This window comes from Acomys minous, assembly GCF_964271855.1.
Source record: "Acomys minous genome assembly, chromosome: 19".
Lineage (NCBI taxonomy): Eukaryota > Metazoa > Chordata > Mammalia > Rodentia > Muridae > Acomys > Acomys minous.
In genome coordinates this window covers 62,943,525-62,963,811 of record NC_140499.1, presented here as the reverse complement: position 1 = coordinate 62,963,811, position 20,287 = coordinate 62,943,525, and the positions used below count along the sequence as shown (strand labels likewise).

Sequence of the window (20,287 nt, the reverse complement as noted above, 5' to 3'; positions counted from 1 at the left end):
GCTGCCCAGCCTGCTGCCACTGCAGACTCCGAACAAACTTCGCTCTGATGCGTGGCCTAAAGGGTGAAATAATTAACTATTATCCCGACCCCCAGAAGAGAACGTGAAAGGAGAAGGTAGAAGGAGGAAACGGGATTAGAGAAAGAGGGACGAGAAAAGAAAATAGAGGGAAGGTTTTTGATCAAAGTACATTACATGCATATGTGAAATGTTAAAACGAGGCTCACTGCTTTAATTATAATTATCTTTTAAATCTGCTATCTTTTAGGACATAGGTTCCTAGGGGGCATAAACCACAGATGGGAACAAGATTAGGAAGAGTGAGGCCGAGAGCGGCTGCAGCTGCGTTTGTGCTGGAGATAGCGCCCACCCAGGTGCAAGAGGGGACGAGGTAGGAAATGCCCTTAAACTAGGGCTGTCTGGGTTCTGCCCCTGCTGGGTCACGTGCCAGCTGAGTGGTCTTGCTCAGGTCTCCTTCTGAACCTCACGTTCCTCTGCACACCGTGGAGAGAGCTGTCACCTTGGAGGAACTTCCAGACACTAATTCCAACCCCTCGTCCCTCCCAAGGGAACCAAGAGAACACAAGAGAAGGCTCAGACCATAAACTCAGGGGACAACGACAGAATGAGACGGCCATTATGGGTCCTCTGACATCCTCTGTATATTACAAATCGGGACAAGGAAATAAAGGGTATAGGATGTGGCAGGCAAGCTGTGTTGCTTAAGATGCGGGTGGGCGGGGGGATGGCAGGGGGTTGTCGGATGGAAGAGAGATGAGACAACTAACCAGTTTCCGCCCAAAGAAGCTCCAAGCCCTGGGCGGGGAATTTCACAAAAAAAAAAAAAAAGCAAAAAAAAAAACCTGTGTGAACATTTCCTGCTCCACCCCAGCTCCCTCCCGGGCAGGCTTACCACACTGCTCATCTGTGAGGCAATCTTTCCCAGGGATGACCATGTCACCAGCAAGGGGCTGCCTATAAATGCTGGGCTTGCGCTGCTCTTGCCAAACGGCTTTGATTCTTTTAGCTTTGGTAAGTCAGCCTCATCTTCCCTGGAGAGGAGCCTGCTTGCTGGATCTTTCTTTCCCTCCCTAACCAACTGCCTTCCCAGTCTTCCTCTAGAAGCTCTCTGTGGTCAATGCTGTCCCTTTTATATCTTTATTCACTTTTTCTAAGAGTGCTGTACTATAAAACATTTTGCTTTTTTTATATTCCAGACATAGCCAAAACTGTGTGTGTGTGTGTGTGTGTGTGTGTGTGTGTGTGTGTGTGTGTGTGAGTTTGTGTGAATGTATGTTTGTATATGCATGTGAGAGAAAGAGAGAGAGAGAGAGAGAGAGAGAGAGAGAGAGAGAGAGAGAGAGTTGGAGATACAGAGACAGAGAGACAGAGACAGAGAGAGACAGAGAGACAGAGAAATGGAGAGACAGAGCTGTCTCCCCATTAAGCAGCACCCTGCCTGTTCTTTTTATTTTGTGTTTCCCTTCCCTTTCCTGCCTGACAGTGGCCAGAGACTAGGTCAGGAACATTTGGCATCCCATTCTTTTATCTGTAACCCTTTGTTTCCCATGTTTTCAAAGAGGAACAAGAAGATGGCCACCAAAATATCCCTGATGGAGAGCAGCATAAACACCATCATCGACACCTTCCATAAGTACTCTACGAAGGAAGGACACCCAGATACCCTGACCAAGAAGGAATTCAAAGAGATGGTGAAAAATGAGTTGGGAACCTTGTTGAAGGTGAGGCTGGGCTGGTGAAGGAGGCTGCCTTCTGTGGCAGTCGGGGAGACAAGTCCCAGCACCTTCCACCAGGGGCCGTGGGCTTCTGTCACCAGAGGTGCTCAAAGTTAGACATAAGGCAGGAGGTTGTTCATCTGAGCACCTGCAGTGTGTGGTGCCCTGTCTTGGGCAGAAGGACGTAGAGATGACCTAGGAACCCATTATCTCCATGATGGTGACACGTGACCTTAAGGACACAGGCAAATCCACTGGCCTGGGAGTCTGCAGGGAAGTGTGGTGAGTCCTGTGTGTAGTCTGTGCTGGGGCCAGCGTAGGTGAGCGGCTATGACAAATTAATAATAATAATAATAATAATAATAATAATAATAATAATAATAATAGATTCATTAAATAATTAAGTAGAGAGATCTCCTCCTTTGAGGGAGTAACATATTAGCTGAGACCTAATTCTGATAAAGGACTCATGGAGTCTTAAAACAATGAGATAGCACGTTCAGTTGGTTCCGAAAGAAGGAGGTTGAGACCAATTACCCTTCAGAATGGGCTTTACGAAGAAAGACCTTCAAGATGATGAAGGCCATGAACCAGCCTTTACATGAGATGGGATTATAGTTTAAAATATTTTAAGTATATATTTTATGTTATATAACATGTATATATTTTAAAATAGCATAGAGTATAAAAATAGGAGAGATAAACATGGGGTTGGGGGCAAATGGACTAAAGGGGAGAGAGAGAGGGAGAGAGAGAGAGAGAGAGGAGAGAGAGAGAGAGAGAGAGGGAGGGAGGGAGGGAGAGAGAACCTTTGTTTTTTGTATAGTTTTTCCCCAAGGGCATGAGAAACTGTGCCTATTATGGCCAGCATCTGTGCGATGGTTCCCTGCCTACCTTGGGACCAAGGGTAGTTGGAGAATTGTCATGTGGGAGGTATTAGGGATACAGATACCTTCCCATAAGTGAGCATTTCAGGCAAGCAAGGCACTGACTCATGGTAGACAGAGGATGCACGGAAGCTGTGTTGGTGGGTCTCTTCTCTGTGGTCCCTCCATGGGTTCTGCCTCCTATCCTGACATCCTCTGCCAGAAGCGGAGTGATGGTGAGCCACCGGAAATGCAGAGCTCAAACAGGAACTACTCAGGCTGTGGGAAGGTGCCTTGCTTAGCCAAGGCGTCCCAGGAGGCCACCAGAAAACTTGCAGCTAGATGCTGTATCAGCTGCGACATCTTGATCTTTCCACTTTATCCGAGTCCCCTGCCACACTTTATCATACATACCCTTTGGGGTCAGCAGAGCAAACCATGCTCCCCACTTTAAGATCCCGTGCTTCCTGGCTTCCTACATGCCTCCCCAGCGAGTAGCCTGAGCAAGCTCTAACACTAGTTACCTCCAAGCAACGATCTGTGGCGGGAGATGACTGAGAGAGAGGCTGAGAGAGGGAGGGGTGCACAGCCCTCTGGGAGGATGTCAGATCCAGATTTACAGCTCCTCTCCTCTGCCCCAGCCCTCACAACCTGCAAAAGCTGCCTACCTTTTAGAAGGCCAGTTTCCGTTTCCATCTGTTAAAGTAGTTGTAAGGACAAATGAGGGATATTTCTAGACTTACTAATTGCCTGACTTCCTGTAAAGCAGATTCTGCGTGCCCAAGGCAGAGGGCTGTCTGGGGAACAAACTACAAAGCATTTAGCCCACATTTCACGTCTGCTCCATCATGAGCCCTCAGAACATCATTTTTGTTTTTAAATCCAACCCCTGGTCCTATGCATTTGCCGTCTAGTCAAGCTCACTGTGCCCCAGCATTGTCCTCCCGGCCTGCGCTCAGCCCTGATGGCCTCCTCTGTTTCACCCACAGAAGGAGAAAAGGAAGGATGCCCTCATCAATGACATCTTGGAGGACCTGGACACCAACCAAGACAGCACTCTGAGCTTTGAAGAGTTCTTTGTCCTGATAGCAAAGTTGATCTTTGCCACCCACGAGAAGCTGCATGATGAGAAACACCCACGTGGGCAGGGCCACAGCCACGGTACAGGCTTTGGGAAGTAATTAAGAAGCCAGCCACGTGGCCTCTGTCCAACCAACAGTAGAGGGAATGTCTTACCGAACAGCCTTGGTTGTGGGTCTGGGAAATGACAAATAAAATAAAATAAAGTCTTCATCCATTCCCGTGATCTGCGTATTGTTGCTGCCTCCTTTCACCCTTGTCCTTTCCAGGGTCTGAGTGCTAACCAGCCTGACCTGTTCTGAAGCTCAAGCCTTCCGTTCAGTCATGACAACAAGAGCCAGAAACCTGTGTCCACACTGAGCCCCTGAGGCTTACCTCCCTCGTCACATGTCTGTCCTCGACATTAGGCCTCACCACTCAGATCACAGTCTGCCTGTCCAGCCTGTCAGCATGGTCCTTGTCACTGCAGAAAACAAAAACATGTGGTCCCTATTGGGGTTTTGTCTGGCTGCTGCCCAAATGAGCAGACTCACGTACCCCAGAATGTTTGTAACCTTGCCTAAGAAGGTATTCCTGTTTGACCAATAAAAAGCCAACACACCCTGGCAGGGCAAAGGGGATAGGCATGGCTAACGTTCCCCAGGCTGGTGGGATGGAGAGGTTCTTGGGAAAGGAAGCAGTCAGAGAGTGGAAGAAGATCTGGGGGAGAGCGAGAGGAAAAGGAGAAGAAGAGGAAGGAGACCGCCACCATGGGTGAGGTGGAGAAGCCTCCTCCTCATGGCTGGCGTGGATGGAGCATTTGGCCCAAATGATGAACATTAGCAAGTATTTGGGATTATGGATGGGAAGTAGCTTGATAGAAATTATTAGAAGCAGATGGCATGGGATTGGGGCAGGGTATGGGATACTTGCCCCAATATGGGAGGTAGTTTAGGAGATTAATATCTGACCTGCCCCAGGTGAACCAAGGCTATTTCAAAATATAACAGGTTTTCATTGCCTGATAGTGGGTTAGAGAATACTGCCATCATAATATTATCCTAATAATAAACATTTATTAGGCCATATTTCTAAACAAATAACAACAGACTCCTTCCCTAGACACCTTCCTACTTTGGCATGGCCTGGTCCTCTTTCACTTATTGCTATGTTCTCTGTTCATGACCTCTCTCTCTCTCTCTCTCTCTCTCCCACCCCCCTTTCTCTCCCCCCCCCCTCTCTCAAACTGTTCCATGTCTTGGGATGTATGCTGAGTAAGAATATATAAAAAAATGAGCATGTACAAACTCTCTTCTCTGGATCCAAGAGAGCAGGCAACCCTCCCAATAGACTCAGAATCCTAACCGTGTGTGCTGATGGGTCCCCGTGGTCCTCGCGTGCATGGGAGCAGCAGTTACGCCCACGTCTGCCCTGGCTGAAGCTGGATGGCAGAGTGAAAACATTCACTTGCCTAGAAATGGGGATAATTTCCCATCCTGGCTCAGCACTTCAAATTCCCTGGGGCGGCTTGGACTTGGTTCACAGAAAGTCTGGAGCCTGAGGATTGAAACTGTAAATTTCAGGAACCAGATGGTCTCCACAGAGTGGAAGAGGCTCTCCCAGTCCCAAGTCAGTAGAGCTCAGCAGCAGGGACATTTGCTCCACTCTGTGGGTCCTGTTCCACCTCCCTCAAGGCTGCTGCTGTCACTGTCCCTACCAAGGCACTCTTTGCATTCCCTTCTAAGGGACACCCATGCTGCTTTGTTACCAGAGTCAGGGTCAGTGCCTCTCTGACCCTCTTCTCAGTGCAGAGCCTAAGAAGCCATGTTCTACCATCCATCCCAATAAAGTAATTTATAAGAGGCAAATTCATAGTGGAAAAGCCCAAAAATGGTTTTCTTTTTCAGTATTACAACATGGAAGAGAAGGACAAAGAGATATAATCCCTCCCAGAGGGGGGTCCCTCTTCAGGGCTGATGTGAACAGATTTAAGCACAGGGCCAGTTTTGCACACCTGCTGTTCCTAGTTGGGCTGTGGCCCCGCCCATCACTGCCTGGCTCCAATCTCTCTGGCAAGGGCACTTGACTAGTTACCAGCACTCTGTGAAACTTTTTTTTCTCTCCATAAGACAAGTTCCTTCTCTGACTGGCACCAGGAATTTTTTTTTCTTCCTGCCTCATGAAATTCCTGAAAGAATTCCAAATTTGGAGGAGGGGGAACGGTGCATTGTTTAAACAATCTGCTAACCAATGCAAAGGGCACAGGTGTCTGTTCAGAATATCCTTGTCTGTCCAGGCATACCAGCTATAGCTCTGCTTTCATATCCCTGACCTCTAACCATAGAATCCCTGCTCAGGTTACAGATAGCGGCGACGGGTCAGATCCTAAACCAAGGACCTCTAAACACACACCCATGTCCTCAGCAGGGTGGAGATTTCTAGATGAAGATTGCCAATCATCAATTCCCCCAAAGCACAGAGAAAAAGAGAGCCTGCTCTAAAGTCATATAGTGATAGAGGTGACCAAAATAGTGGGAAAGAAACCCAAATTCCACCATTTTCTCTGCCTAGGGTCTCCCAGTCTATCTCCAAGGCTAAGCAGGAAGCAGCAAATCTGCCAAGGTCAGATTTCTACTCTTCTCCTGCTCCCTGTCTGCCTAAAGCAGCCCTCTGCCCTACAAGTGTATGCGGGTTGAAGGATTGAGGGGCCCAAGAACTAACTCTTAAGCTGGAAACCTGAGTAACCAATTTTAGAAGCCTTCAACATCCCTCCAGTGCCTGGTTTGTGGGAGATGACATCTGGGGCCATTCACCTCCAGACAGCCTTCTAACCCCTGCTGTGAGGAAAGAGAAAAGGCGGGAGAGCTGGGAGACTTGGGGAGGACAGAGCAGACAGTGTTCCTTACCTCTCTGCCACCACTGCTCACCCCAATGGGCTATAGACACACCTGGGGCTCTGTCTCCCACCGTGAGTCACAGAGTCCACGCCTCTGTCTTACTCTCAGCTTCATTTCCAACACATATAACCAGGGCATGAGCAAATTAGGTTCCCAAAAAAACATCAACTAATGAATGCTCATGTTCCATGCTGTTTCCTCGGAGGAAGGCATGAGAGAGAGGACCAAGAAGAGTGGGATTCAAAACCCACAAGTGGAAATCTTCTGGATGGTCATCCTGCTATTTGAACATGAAACTAGGAGGCAGCACAGCAGGCTCACAGGAATATTAAACTCCACGCTCCCACAGTTTTGTTCCATTGGCCCAGTTCTACTTTAATGGCACATGCACCGGAAGTTGACATTTGAAGAGATCTCGTTGTGAAAACCAGTTTTAAGTCATTATTACTGTAACCTGCTCTACCCTCACCCTTGAGTGTTTCCCTCCCTCCAGCATCCCTGGTTGAACCAACATGAACCAACCAACATGGTTGACCAGAACACCCACTACACTAAGCCCAAGTTGTCTTCTTGTGCCTGCCAGGAGTTACTTCTGGCCACTCTCCCAACCATCCCTGTTGGTCCTCCCCTCCACCCATGCACTCACTCGTACCCCTCTCCTTAGGTGACCCCTAGGAAACCCACACCCGTCCCTTACTTTGCAACTATTCTCCCCTCCTTGTCAGTTGCACTGGCCTTGTAACTGTCTAGGAGTGGTGAAGGACACCTCTCAGTGTGTCTGTTGGAGAGTTTCCAGAGAGGATTGGCATGTAAGGAAATAACTTGGAGGGAAAGTCCCAGCCTGAATGTAGGCGGCATCATCTCCGATAGAGAGGAGTTAGAGGAGGAAGGAGTTCAAGCACCTGTGCAGTCACCCATAGCTATTAGACATCAGCTTACTCAGCCTTTCAGCGGGGATTCGTTCAAGGACTGTTCAGGCCTTCAGCATCAAACTGGAACTCCTGGGCCTTCTACCACTTGGGCTAAGTAGCTACGTGTTTCTCGGCCTCTCTAATATGAAGATAGTGGTTTTGTCTACTCAGTGTCCTATCATGCAAGTCAGTACAACGAACCCTCTTTGGTGGTGTACATCAGCCTATTAGACTAGAGGAGCCCAATGCATAAGCCCAAATAGGCAAGTCTGACTGAGTTCCTGAAAGCGAGAAACTATTAGTGATCTGCTCCACACCCCTAGCGTCCCCTTCACTGAACAAAGTCTTGGTGTTGGCTAAACAAGAAAGACAGGAAGAGTCCAGAGCCGTGTGAAGCTGGAGGGAGAGGCTCACCCACAAACAAGCAGAGCCACTGGGGCAAGTGGCTAGGAGGGGCAGCTTTGGGGCTACGCCAACGACCTAGAGACTTGGCGCCTGGAGGACAGTCCTAGGTGTCAAGAGTGCTTCTCCTTGCCTCGGGTCTCTGTGAACTCTGAGAGCAGGTGACCACCCTAGAATGCAGGCAAGTAGCTCAGAGCAATTCAGTTTTGCAGAGTCCCATAGGTTAGACACAGCTGAGCAGAGGCAGTCATGGTGATTTAGCCCCTCGTTCCCATTAGGAAAAAAACTGATCTGTTTAACAAAGGGAACGGGTTCCTCTCAGATCTAGATGTATTAACACGGGTGTTACTGTCTTCAACACAAAGCCATAGCTTTGTTGGACACTCACTGAATGAGGGACACTACATAATCCTCCGAGGAGCCACTGCTGTGAGCAAGGCTTGGCCAGGGGCTCCAAGGCCCACAGGAGAGACCAAACAAGTGGTTGAGGTTTTCTAATATGGAAAGGGGAAGTCAAGGACTGTGATACCAGGTGTGATTTTGAGGCTAGAAAGGCACCCCTCTACTGGGTTTCTCTCCAGAGAAGAGATGGGTTTTCTGCAATATCAGAATTGGCTGATAAGCCTACCAGTATCCTTAAAATGCTGAATTGTAACCTGAGACAGTTGGTCTTAGCTGGTGGAGTGCACCTGAATGTATCTGAGGATTGTTTGGTTCCTTCTGTTTTTCATTTTTTTCTTGTCCCTTTCCCTAACTTCTTTCTTTAAAACAAAACAACGCCCACCCTCAGACTAGCAGAGGTCCTCCTGTGTTAGCTTTCTGAGCACTAGGATTTATACATGAAAGCCACCAAGCCTAGCGAGGAGAAGTGAGAACCAAAATGCACTGAAGCTAAGAGCTGTAGAAACCTCAGGACACACACACACACACACATGCACACACGCACACGCACGTGCACGCACACACACACACACGCGCACACACACACACACACACACACACACACACGCACACACACACACGCCAGGTCATGGCAGGCACAGGGCTGTGTGGGAGTGAGGAACACGGACATAGAAGCAGGAGAGGTGAGAGAGAGTCACAAACAGGACAATCGCTCTTCACTTGGGAGAGCACAGGACGGGGCAGCAAAGGGTCAGGGAAAGGAAATTCTATCACATTTGTGCTTTGTACACGTCAATCTGAGGTTTATGGAGTAGCCTAAGGGTGAAAAGGGGCCACAGGTACATATCCCATTAGGAGGCTGTGGCAACAGTTCCACTGTCCAGTTGAGAGTTTAATAGACCTGCTGTCATGCCTAAAGCACCTGTTTGGTCAGGATGTAAAATGTCCCTCGACTAAACAGAGCAACCTGAAGCCCCTATTGTAATGAGCCTGACAGCAAGGAAGATATTGTGAAGAGAGACGCACCTCTCAGTCAGACTACTGAAACACAGCCGCGGGAAATTTCCCAGTAACCCCATCCCCAAAGGTCTCGGCCACAGGGGAACTTTTGAAAGAGATTTTGCACAGTTCTGCACCTTGGCAGACTGCCTCACAGGGTAAGGCTGAAGCCCAGGCTGGGACCACGTCTCGCCCTGTGCCACTGCGATGTACACCTTTTTGGCCCTTCACATTTTAATCTCACTTCAGGGCCCCAGAAGATGGACGTGGGTGTTCACCAGAGCACCTCCTCCCCCTTTCAACAGTGGCCACATCGAACAAATCTCTTCTTTCTGCTTTCCGACAGCAAGTCGACCCTCTTGGTTGACTTTAACAAGGGTGGGTGGCTAGACCTGGCTTAGGCCCAGAGTGTAACCCCTAAGTTTAATACACTGGATTAGTAATGCCAAGACCTTGCTAGGAAGAGGCCTCTGCTTTTAGCAGTCCAGTGAGGCAGTCTTACACAACCCCAGAACCCAACCTCAGAGCCTTGCTCTCCCCACCTCCCAGAGTTGCCTAAAATTTACATTACACAGAGAAAACACTCTGCTATGAATTTTGACATTCCATTTGCCAAGGCAATAGCAGGAATGATGCAATTGTTGCTCAAGTTTCTTGCATGTTGGTCCCAAGAACAGGTAGGCTTCCTGGCCCTGTTGGAGATAATGTCCTCAAGAGACCGTGAAATGGGGCCCACGGGAGAAACCACAGGCTCTCACAGGTTTTCTCTTTCTTTTGTGAGTTCTCCAGTGTTTGTCTTCATAACTGGAAATAGCAGGTGCAGACCTTAGAGTGGGGCTCAGAGAACTGGGCTGCACAGGCAGCAGGCACAGCAAGGGTGCAGGATCCCCATGGCCTACAGCCTAGGGAAGCCCCCCCTTACTGTACGACTCTTCCCCTCCTCTTCCTCCTCCTCCTCCTCCTTCTTCCCCCGCCCCATCCTCCTTTTCCTCTTGCTCCTCTTGTTCCTCCTCCTCCTCCTCCTCGAATTGCACCTCTCTTTTTCCTTTTATCTTCTCTTATTTTTCTTGGAGCACTTTCACACCCATTGCTTTTTTTTTTTTAACCTCCTATGCTCCCTAGTGAGATGCAACCCTATAAAATTTGAGTGCTGGTGTGGGGGTCTTTGCAAAGTAATCAAGATTATATGTAACTATGAACAACTTCAAGCATGGTATTTAGCTGCCAAGTCTCCTGATAATATAGAAAGGGGCAAATCACTAGCAGGAAATACAGTTATGTGTCACTTAAAAGTTTTGGATGATTTGCTATTGTGCAAGCATCATATAGTGTGTTTGATTTAGAAGAAATTCAAGGTAATATAATTGATGTTATAAAAGATCTACCAATAGATTTGCTTAGGAGGCATTAAATCACACAATGTGGAATGTAACTAAGAGAGTGCTGCCTCCAAAATACCCCAAAGATAAATAGTACGCCTGCCAGGCCTGCTAGAGCTAAGCAAAATTTGCAAAGCTAGGATGCAAATGTTTGTTCACCAGGATGGACCAGCCATTAGGCCCTTCCCCAAAGAACACATCTCTGACAGGCGGCTCAAGGGGAAGCACGGGGTCACAACAACCACCAAGTCCTGCTCTGCCGTTAAGTTCCCTGCACTCTTATCAGGAAAAGTATAATTCTGCCAGGGGGTAAGACGACCCTGTGTAACAAATATAAAAAAAACAAAACAAAACACTGGTGCCCTTAAGAAATAATTCTTTTTTTAATGTCTTTTTAAATGAATTTATTCATATTACATTTCAGTGGTTATCCCATCCCTTGTATCCTCCCATTCCTCCCTCCCTCCCATTTTAAGAAATAATTCTTCAACAGCTGTCCTGTGTAAATTTCCCATCTTCCCAACTGGCTAGACTTGCAGTCTCCTGTACCTGTTTAAATTGTAACATGGGGCTGGGACCTAATGGATCCTTAAGGATGACAGTGCATGTTAAATGCATAAGGCTAAAGTGTAAGTAACAAAAGTCTTCTGTTCAAGACTGGCTCTTCCTTGGGCATTAGCCACAGTCAGCCAGGAGTTTGTTTGTTTTGTTTTGTTTTGTTTTTCTTTAAGTAAAAAGCTTTTCCTTTATTAGTCTCCCGGTCGGTGTGCAGGATGACTTATCACCAGGAAGACAGGCTGTTTCTTTGCTTACACAGAGTTCTGGGGTACAGGCCAGTCACTCCCGATGGCCTAATCTTGCAATTGCAATTGAGAAACTTCCCAAACATGAAATGCATGTGGCTGTTACTGGTAAACACTGTTATTTTTCAGTAAATTTTTTTTTATCTTTTTCTAGTTTCTTATTTTATTATTTTATGTGTGTGAGTATTTTCCCCGCATGTGTGCTTGGTGCTGTTGAACACCAAAAGAGGACACCTAGAACTGAAAATGCAGATGTTTGTGAGCCTCCCCGAGGTTGCTTGGAGCCAAACATGTGTCTTAGGAAAGAACAACCAGTGCTCTTCACCCCTGAGCCGTCTCTCCAGGCCCTCAGTAAGCAATCTGTATAAATAGGATGAGCACATTTTAAAATAATGAGTAATAATAAACACATAAACCAGTAACACAGTCATTTGTTTACATTGCCAAGCATTGTATGCAGAATGTAGTCAGGTGTGCTATCATTTGCATGACTTGAACTGTAGTGATTCTGCTTACACCAGAAACACACAAGCAAGGCCTTGTGTCTTACCCATGTTACTCCCCACTGAACAATGGATTTCTAGGTCCATCACAGCTTATAGGACCACTGAACTATGTGCTGTCTGCCTTTGACTAGACATCATTATGACTGTTCTTAAAAGACTTGGAAGAAGTTGAGAGTTCATAGCTATCGCTGAGGCCTAGGGAGAGGAGCCCTCACCACAACAAGGCCTACAGAACCTTTTGTGTGTTGAATCACTTGCTAACCATCTCTCACGTTCCCCAGTACTACCAAAACCATTTTTCTTTCCTGGTTTCGGTGTCAGCTGTTCCTTCCTTCTACCAGAGAATAGTGACTCCATTCAACGAAACCAACATTAATTGGTTACTCACTCATTCTAAGAGTCACTCAGTAGCCACTAACACAACATGCTGTGCTGTGATTGACACTGGCCATCAACAAAGCCCCTGCTCTCCTAAAGCTTATATCTCCAGGAAAGTAAACTATCACACGGAGATGAGAAATGCATAACCTAGGCCATTTCTCAGCGTCCTGCTGAGAAAATAAAGGAGGAGTGGCAGGCTTGCGGGTGAGACCCTGCTAAGGAAAGATCAGTTGGTATGAGACCTGAGTAAGAACTGACTGTCTCCATGAATGTATTCAAATGCGTTGGGAAATACTTGGTGGGGTGTTTTGTTTTGTTTTGTTTTGTTTTGTTTCAGGCAGGTGACATGATTTTTGTCTGGTAATCACAGGGCTGCTTCATGGAAGGCAGATTTGGGAACTCCACAGCAGAGGCTTGGAGGCAGTTCGGAAGCTGTTGCCGAGGCTCACCAAGCCTGGCCACGTGTCAAAACACTACTTAGACCTACACCATCGAGGAAGCCCTCCATCGAACAGGGGCTTAGGGGAGACAGACAGCCGAGGGGACAATCTCAGCACTGGCCTGTGGGCAAAGCATAAGGAGGACTGCGTGGCAAACACAAGATGGCCTAGAAGCACGGAAGAGGAGCATCTTTTCTGTCTTCCTGACCGGGGTGGGGCAAGGTGAAGAAAGCCTTCCCTCAGACAGAGCTCTGGAAGGACAGGAGCAGCATTTCTGCTCTCCCAGCGCCGCCTAAGACAAGGTGACAAATCGCGGCTCCAACTTCAGAAGTCTAGCTTGCTTGCTTTCAACTGCAAAGGCTTCTTGTGTTGGCCAAGTGAAAATGACAGTGGGGCCCAAGCATCGTCACAGCAGGGGCCTGCGGCAGCTGTCCCGCTGAATCCAGATCCTTTGGCTGACTGCCAAGGCTCTCTTGTGCGGGCCAGCTTGGCTTATGGTGTGCCACAAAAAAAAAAGCCTGCCTGAAATGTGCCCCTGAAGCTCAGGAGATTAAACACTTAGCACTGACAGTGATCCGAATGGCGTTGCAGGTAGCTGGTCTGCTTCAGCCCAGAAGTGCTAATCAGGAAACGGACTGCGGCTCTCAGCTCCCTGTGATTGCAAAGCGGCCGCCTCCAAGCCCAATCCCTTGGGACATCTATGGGACATCTAAGTACGAGCCAAAGTCAGGGCACTTAGTCCTCAACACACAAACGTGAATTTTGGGAAGAAGCACACATATTAGTGAAAGGCACTAGACAAAGAGGTTTCCGTAAGGCTTCGGGTGGCCACACGTGTAATTCACTCCGGAGTGACTGAAGGATGGGTGCTCAGGAGCAACTCCCAACCTGGGCCTCTGAGTCAACAACCGCTACCCAGGTTTTACTCATTCCACATGTCACCTGGTGCCAGTCGGAAGCCTCGTGCATTGCCACTCACCTACACCCAACTTCCCCCGAAGTTCTCAGACATGGGCCTGGACCCAGCTTCCATGCTGAGCCTCACCCTTGCTGTCTATCAAAGGCCAAGACAGCAAGTCTCACTGCTGGGAAGTAAGGGGCAAGGCGAGGCCCTTGCAGGGCGGTTTACTGTAATTTAAAAAAAAAAAAAAAAGCAATGATGGGATCGAGAGCACTCAGAGCGAACCTATAAGCCTAGAAGGGCAGAGACTTCAGCTGAAAACTAACAAAATCTGAGTGAGGAATGTTTAAAATAGTGTTATCAGTGGTTGGTGTTGACACCTGTAATATATAAGAACCCAAGCTTTGTTGTGTGAGAACTGTCTGTGGCGCCTTCTCAATTTTTGTATAAGTCTTCAAGAGTCCCCATTTGTCAAGAAGAGGTTTGGGGCAATTACAACACACCAGACACCACCTTGCAAAACCGCCTTGAAGCGGCCATGGGGCTGAGGATGGTCAGGTGTCTGTTTTGCAATGAGGAATGAGTTTAGAGAAGTGAAACAACTCTTCCAAGTGTCAAAATCACCTGTCTCCAAAACCTTTGCTGTTTTAAAACTCCCTAAAATCAGGCTAAGCTTTTTACTTCAGAGAACCATACTTTCTCAGCCTTTTTAAAATATGATTTTTGTAAGACATAGACATTCTTCGGTCAGGTCCAACCTTTGTTTCCCCCCCCCCAGTCTTTATCTTAATACAGTCAATTACTTAAAAAAACAAAACAAAACAAAAACAAAAACAAAAAAACCCTGTCCTCCTAGACAGCCTTGAGTCATTGCTCTCTTGTCCACTGGAAATATATAACAAACTCTCAGGCCCTGGTTTACAGCTCAAGCAGATTTTATTTTAGATGTGTATGTAGTTGATGTGTAAGTAAGAAATATAAATTCTTCCGACTGCCTATTCAAAATCCTTAGAATATGTTCTAATAAATTACACTTAGTGAATTACAAAGCATACATAATTCTTGGCACTTTGCACATACCTAGTTTTGATTTTTTTTTTTTTAAGTATCTACTTAAGGTATCTGTCTGCAGGTCAGAAAATGTGGATACGTAATTGCACGGAGCTCTGAAATACTTTTAAACTGCAAATAAAATTGACTTAAGCAAAGGAATTCTATAGTCAACGTCACTGTGTGAAAAGCCCCATGCCAAGCCCCGAGAACAAACTGGCACCAATGGCCGCCCTCTGAGACTCTAGAACTGAAGGGGTCCTTACGCCTTTTCCCAGCAACAACTCTGACGTCACCGCGATGAAGCAGAGCAAGGTGCTGACGTGAGTCAGCCGAGGAGCTGCACGGCTCCCTCCTGGGGGCAGGCATGCTTACCCAGGTACACGCCTGTCACTAAGGAGCCATGGGGAAGTCGTTGGGACTAGCTTGGAGCTGGACATTTGTTGGGCATCTCTGAGGCTCTGGCTGCTTTGCCACTTACAGGAGGCCGGTGAGACAGGACACTCACACGGGTTTAAGCAAAGCCTGAACAGACACCAGGAAACTGGAATTCGTGGCAAGGCAGTCCGTCCCTCACAGCCACCAGCGCAGATGGAGTTTCATCTACCTCTGCCCCGTGACGCACAGGAACTGAGAATTCCCCAGAAGAACCCCTTGGGTTTTATATGCCAAGGACAACGGGACGCCTGGGTCAGACAAAACGATGTGGCGACCAGTCCCTCAATCCAGAGCAAAGGAAGTCAATTCTGTCTGACTTCTCTAGATCTGACAACCAAGGTGTTTACCTCTCAGATCCGCATTACACCTGGACTGATGGAGCTCTCAATGAATAATTGTGGATACAAAACCAGAACACAACCCACTAGACCAAGAAGAGCCTACAGCAGACAGGATGAGTGAGTTGGAGCAAGGACCCCCTTCAAAAACCCCATCTATCCACGTAGGCAACTACTACAGGAAGCCCGAGTGGGCCCTGCAGGCAGCCCCATCGTTTGTGGCCAATTGTGGGCCTGCTTCCCAGCTTCTACGGTTTCTCAGCAACACCTGAGAAGCTTTACCCATGCACAGCAGGGGGCGTTGCAGTAACCAACCGTGACCCTAATCTGCAGCAAAGAACCAGAGTGTTCGGATATCTGTCACCCCTGGGTTCAGCCAGTCTTGGTGGTCCTAAATAGATGACTTGGTAGCCTAACTATCTCCACGAGAGCCAATGGCAGGTTGAATACTGCTTTCCCAGGGCACATGCGACTGTTCCAGGTATGAGGACACATACGGCAGAGCGAAGTCATCTGTTGGCTTGTGCTCCTAGAAGGACGTTTCAGGCAGCCATATGATGCTTTTCCAATTCAGATCATTTCACACTGATGCCTCTGGATTCAAAAATCCCAAACAATATGAACTACCTGAGTGTGACAGGCACCCCACCAAAATATGTATATGTGTGTGTATGTATGTACACATATATGTGTGTATATACATATATATGTACATACATACATACACACACATACATACATACACACATATATACATACATACATACATACACACACACATACATGCATACATACATACACACATACATACATACATACACACATGCATACACACATACATGCATGCATACACACATACATACATACATACACACATACATACATACATACACACATGCATACACACATACATGCATACATACATACACACATACATACATACATACACACATGCATACACACATACATGCATGCATACACACATACATACATACATACATACACACATACATGCATACATACATACACACATACATACATACACACATGCATACACACATACATGCATGCATACACACATACATACATACATACACACACACATACATGCATACATACATACACACATACATACATACATACACACATGCATACACACATACATGCATGCATACACACATACATACATACATACACACATACATACATACATACACACATGCATACACACATACATGCATACATACATACACACATACATACATACATACACACATGCATACACACATACATGCATGCATACACACATACATACATACATACACACACATACATGCATACATACATACACACATACATACATACATACACGCATGCATACACACATACATGCATGCATACACACATACATACATACATACACACACACATACATGCATACATACATACACACATACATACATACATACACACATGCATACACACATACATGCATGCATACACACATACATGCATACATACACACATACATACATACATACACACATGCATACACACATACATGCATACATACATACACACATACATACATACATACACACATGCATACACACATACATGCATGCATACACACATACATACATACATACATACACACATACATACGTACGTACATACATACACACACATATATACAGGCCAGCTCATCGTTTGTAATTTCAGCCAGGGAATGCTCACTTATAAGAGTCTCTAGTCCAAGCCCGTGAATTGGATAGTGGGATAAAACTGCACAGCATACTTACCTTATGCCCCACTGGCAGTGTGTAAAAACCTGTCTAACTTTCCATCTGTCTTCCAAGCAGACCATACGGAGCAGGCTTCTCCATGTGGGTTGTAAACAGCTGTTGGGACCCCCATCAGACTAACAGTGAGCTGCACGTACACTGTTGGAGTCTCAGGGGCGGGGGGTGTGCTTCAAACGGAGAATAGCTAAGCTAACAATGCTTTGGAGCACGGGAAAGACTGGAAGGTTCCTCCATCCTGGGGGGAGAGTAAGGAAATCCCCAAGAATTTAGGGAAATTAAAATGCCAATTTTCTTGTTCCGTGTGCGGGAAACTGTCCCTGTCTGGAGGATTGCTCACACCAGGAAGGACTCACCAGCATTTCAGGCCCTGGGGCATGCTGGGTGGAGTCCTGGGCGGAAGAGAGAGCCCCAGAGACAAGTTCATTGGCACCTGCTCAGCACCCTGGCCAGCAGAGGCACTGAAGGGAAAAGATAGAAAAAGGCTGTCGAAGCAAGCATAGGGAGGGAGCAACCCTGTCCACTCACTAGAGCCTAATGACCAGAAGGTCAGTCAGAAGAGAACTCGGCAAGCAGTGTGCATCCACACGGGTCTGGCCCTCACTCTGCACTTGCCAGACTAGTTAACAGTTTTTCCAGTTTCTTGACATCTCTGGGTCTCCTCATAAGCAAAAGGGAAGTTGGAATTCCTTCTGTCACAAGGTTGTGATATGAACTACATTAGCGTGGTGTCCCGAGCAAAAGTGAAAACTTACCAATGGGCACAGTAGGCCTATGTCAAAATTGATGTTTAATTCTTTAGTAAAAGAATCATCGAAGATTTTTCTTCTAAGAAGCTGCCTGGAAGGATGTTGAAAAATAAGTGAGGGGGGAAAAAAACAGATGTCTAAGACTCTTAAGTGACCCGTCAAGCTTCAAACAAGGTGAAAGCCCAGCCCAGCCTGGTGTTTATCATCTTGACCAGGCAGTGGCCCTGTACAGCAGATAGAAAGTCTGTCCTCACTTATCTGCTGAGACTTTGTAGTCAGACATACTCTATACACGCAGCCCACAGACCACTCCTCTCAAGTATCCAGTGATGACAAGGAACAAGACCTGCTTTCTTCCAACCAGATGGTGGCAGGCGATAAGCAGGCGCCATTTGTATTTGTGCTGGTTGGAAACTACTTTTTTTTTCCTTCACACTGCCACACAACTGGATCCCAATGAATCCCAGCTTGACTGGCCCTCATTAACCATTTGAATTTGGAGGCCGACAGGTAGGATGAGGTCTGCCCCCAACCAAAATGGTTCATTTCCCCAGTGGAAATATGCACAGAAGTCTCCCACCAGACTGAGTGTTTGTGCTCTGCTGCTGGAGACCAACTGTCCAACCCCGGGCCCTCTCTGTGCCCTTTTCAGCCATTGCTACAGTCATGAAGATCTTGGCTGAACTCAGTCATGGGTGCAGAACCTGGGTGGACAGGAAGATTGCAGGCCCCGGAAATCTCAGTGGCAGGATGTGCCTCAATGGGTGAGTCAAGATCACTTCTGTGGTTCAAATGTTGCATGAGGTTTCCTGCCAAGCCACTTTTTCTCAACTTCCCACTGCCTTGTTCTTCTGCACCTGTGGAAACAGGAAACCAAATCACCATGCTCCAGGCCACTGGCCCTGTTTGACTCTGCCCTTTGGTTCCTATGATGGACACAATGTGTTCTGTAGTGATGGCCCCAGCCCATTCCGCTATGGAGCGTGAAGGACCTGTTTCCCTCACTTCCTCTTTCCTGGCCCAGCCATGAACCATGAATCAGTTGTGGGTAGCATGGTATCAGTCTGATTCTTCCCAAGTGGCACCCCATTCTCAGAGCTATCCTGGCCACCTTCCCTACAGTTCATCTGCGTGGGCTCTGAGAAAGCTCAACTCACTAGAATTTCAACTAAAGACAAGCATTACTAAGAGTACCTCTCCCCCAGAGATCCGGTGACAGCAAGTCCAACAGAGAATTTCAGGAGGAAGTCAAGAGCACTGGGGCACATCCTCCCACCCCACCATACACACACACACACACACACACACCAACAACAACAACAACAACAACAACAACACCATCACCACCAACACCACCAACACCACCAACACCAACACCAACACCAACGCCAACACCAACACCAACACCAACGCCAACACCAACACCACCACCACCACCACTACTGCCTCCACCAACCAAGTAGAGACCTGAGAGGCATATACAGGCAGCTCTTTGCTGTGTATTCTGGAGCTGATTTCCACACCGCATACTCTGTCAGTCTTGGGTGAGGCTAGAGCGTGGCTTGGTGAAGCCAGAACCTCTTCCATGTCTTTTTTTCTTTTTGCCTAGGTCACTTTGACACCAGCTACTCACTTTTGAACTGAGTTAGAAAAACATACAGCACGAATCCAGGAGTCCGTCTCCAAGCAGAGTTACCCTTGTCTCTGCGTCACACAGTGTGCTCCCCGCTCCTGCCTTAGAAGGATGATGAAGGAAAGCATCCCTCTATAAAACCGAAGAGGGCATTTCAGCCCCTCTCACTTCCCTGTTGGGTTCTAGGGAGGTGGTAGAAGGAAAGTTGGAGAAAAGGCGTGGAGTCTAATTGACCCCTGTAGGCAAGATGTTTACTAATGCCAACAGCATAGAGGGGATCAGAACAAAAAAATCTTAGCTCCCTACCCTACCAAACAAAGCCAAGCGTGTCCTTTTACTGTCCTCAGGAGAAGGAGGAGGTAGGGAACAGGAGAGCATTATGCCACAGGAAATCGGTAAGGTCCCTTCGTATGACCAAATTAGGTTGAAAGAGCCTATTTTACCCTGTGATTTGGGCCAGCAGCAAACGCCTAGAAAGTCCAGAGCACGTTAGAGGGTAAATGGTAGACTGGAGAATTATCACAGAGCAATGGGCCTGGTTAATCTGATGCACGTGGGGGTATGTAGGGCCGCCTAATGCAGGTCAGTGCTGCTG

General features: G+C 47.3%; 1 protein-coding gene across 1 annotated transcript; it reads left to right on the top strand.

The window, feature by feature from the left end:
• The first annotated feature begins 934 nt into the window (after positions 1–934).
• S100A9 (S100 calcium binding protein A9) lies at positions 935–3,825 on the top strand. The gene is made up of 3 exons (XM_084768828.1): positions 935–1,032; positions 1,581–1,742; positions 3,592–3,825. Exons 1-3 carry the CDS (start codon positions 982–984, stop codon positions 3,781–3,783), a joined length of 405 nt encoding a protein of 134 aa, XP_084624954.1. The 5' UTR covers positions 935–981; the 3' UTR covers positions 3,784–3,825.
• Positions 3,826–20,287: the final 16,462 nt, after the last annotated feature.

Bases quoted from the DNA above. Each gene is read 5' to 3' on its own strand.
- S100A9 (XM_084768828.1), top strand. From the start codon at position 982: ATGCTGGGCTTGCGCTGCTCTTGCCAAACGGCTTTGATTCTTTTAGCT. The intron at 1,033-1,580 runs GTAAGTCAGCCT...ATGTTTTCAAAG, and splicing joins CTTTGATTCTTTTAGCTTTG to AGGAACAAGAAGATGGCCAC. The intron at 1,743-3,591 runs GTGAGGCTGGGC...TTTCACCCACAG, and splicing joins AGTTGGGAACCTTGTTGAAG to AAGGAGAAAAGGAAGGATGC.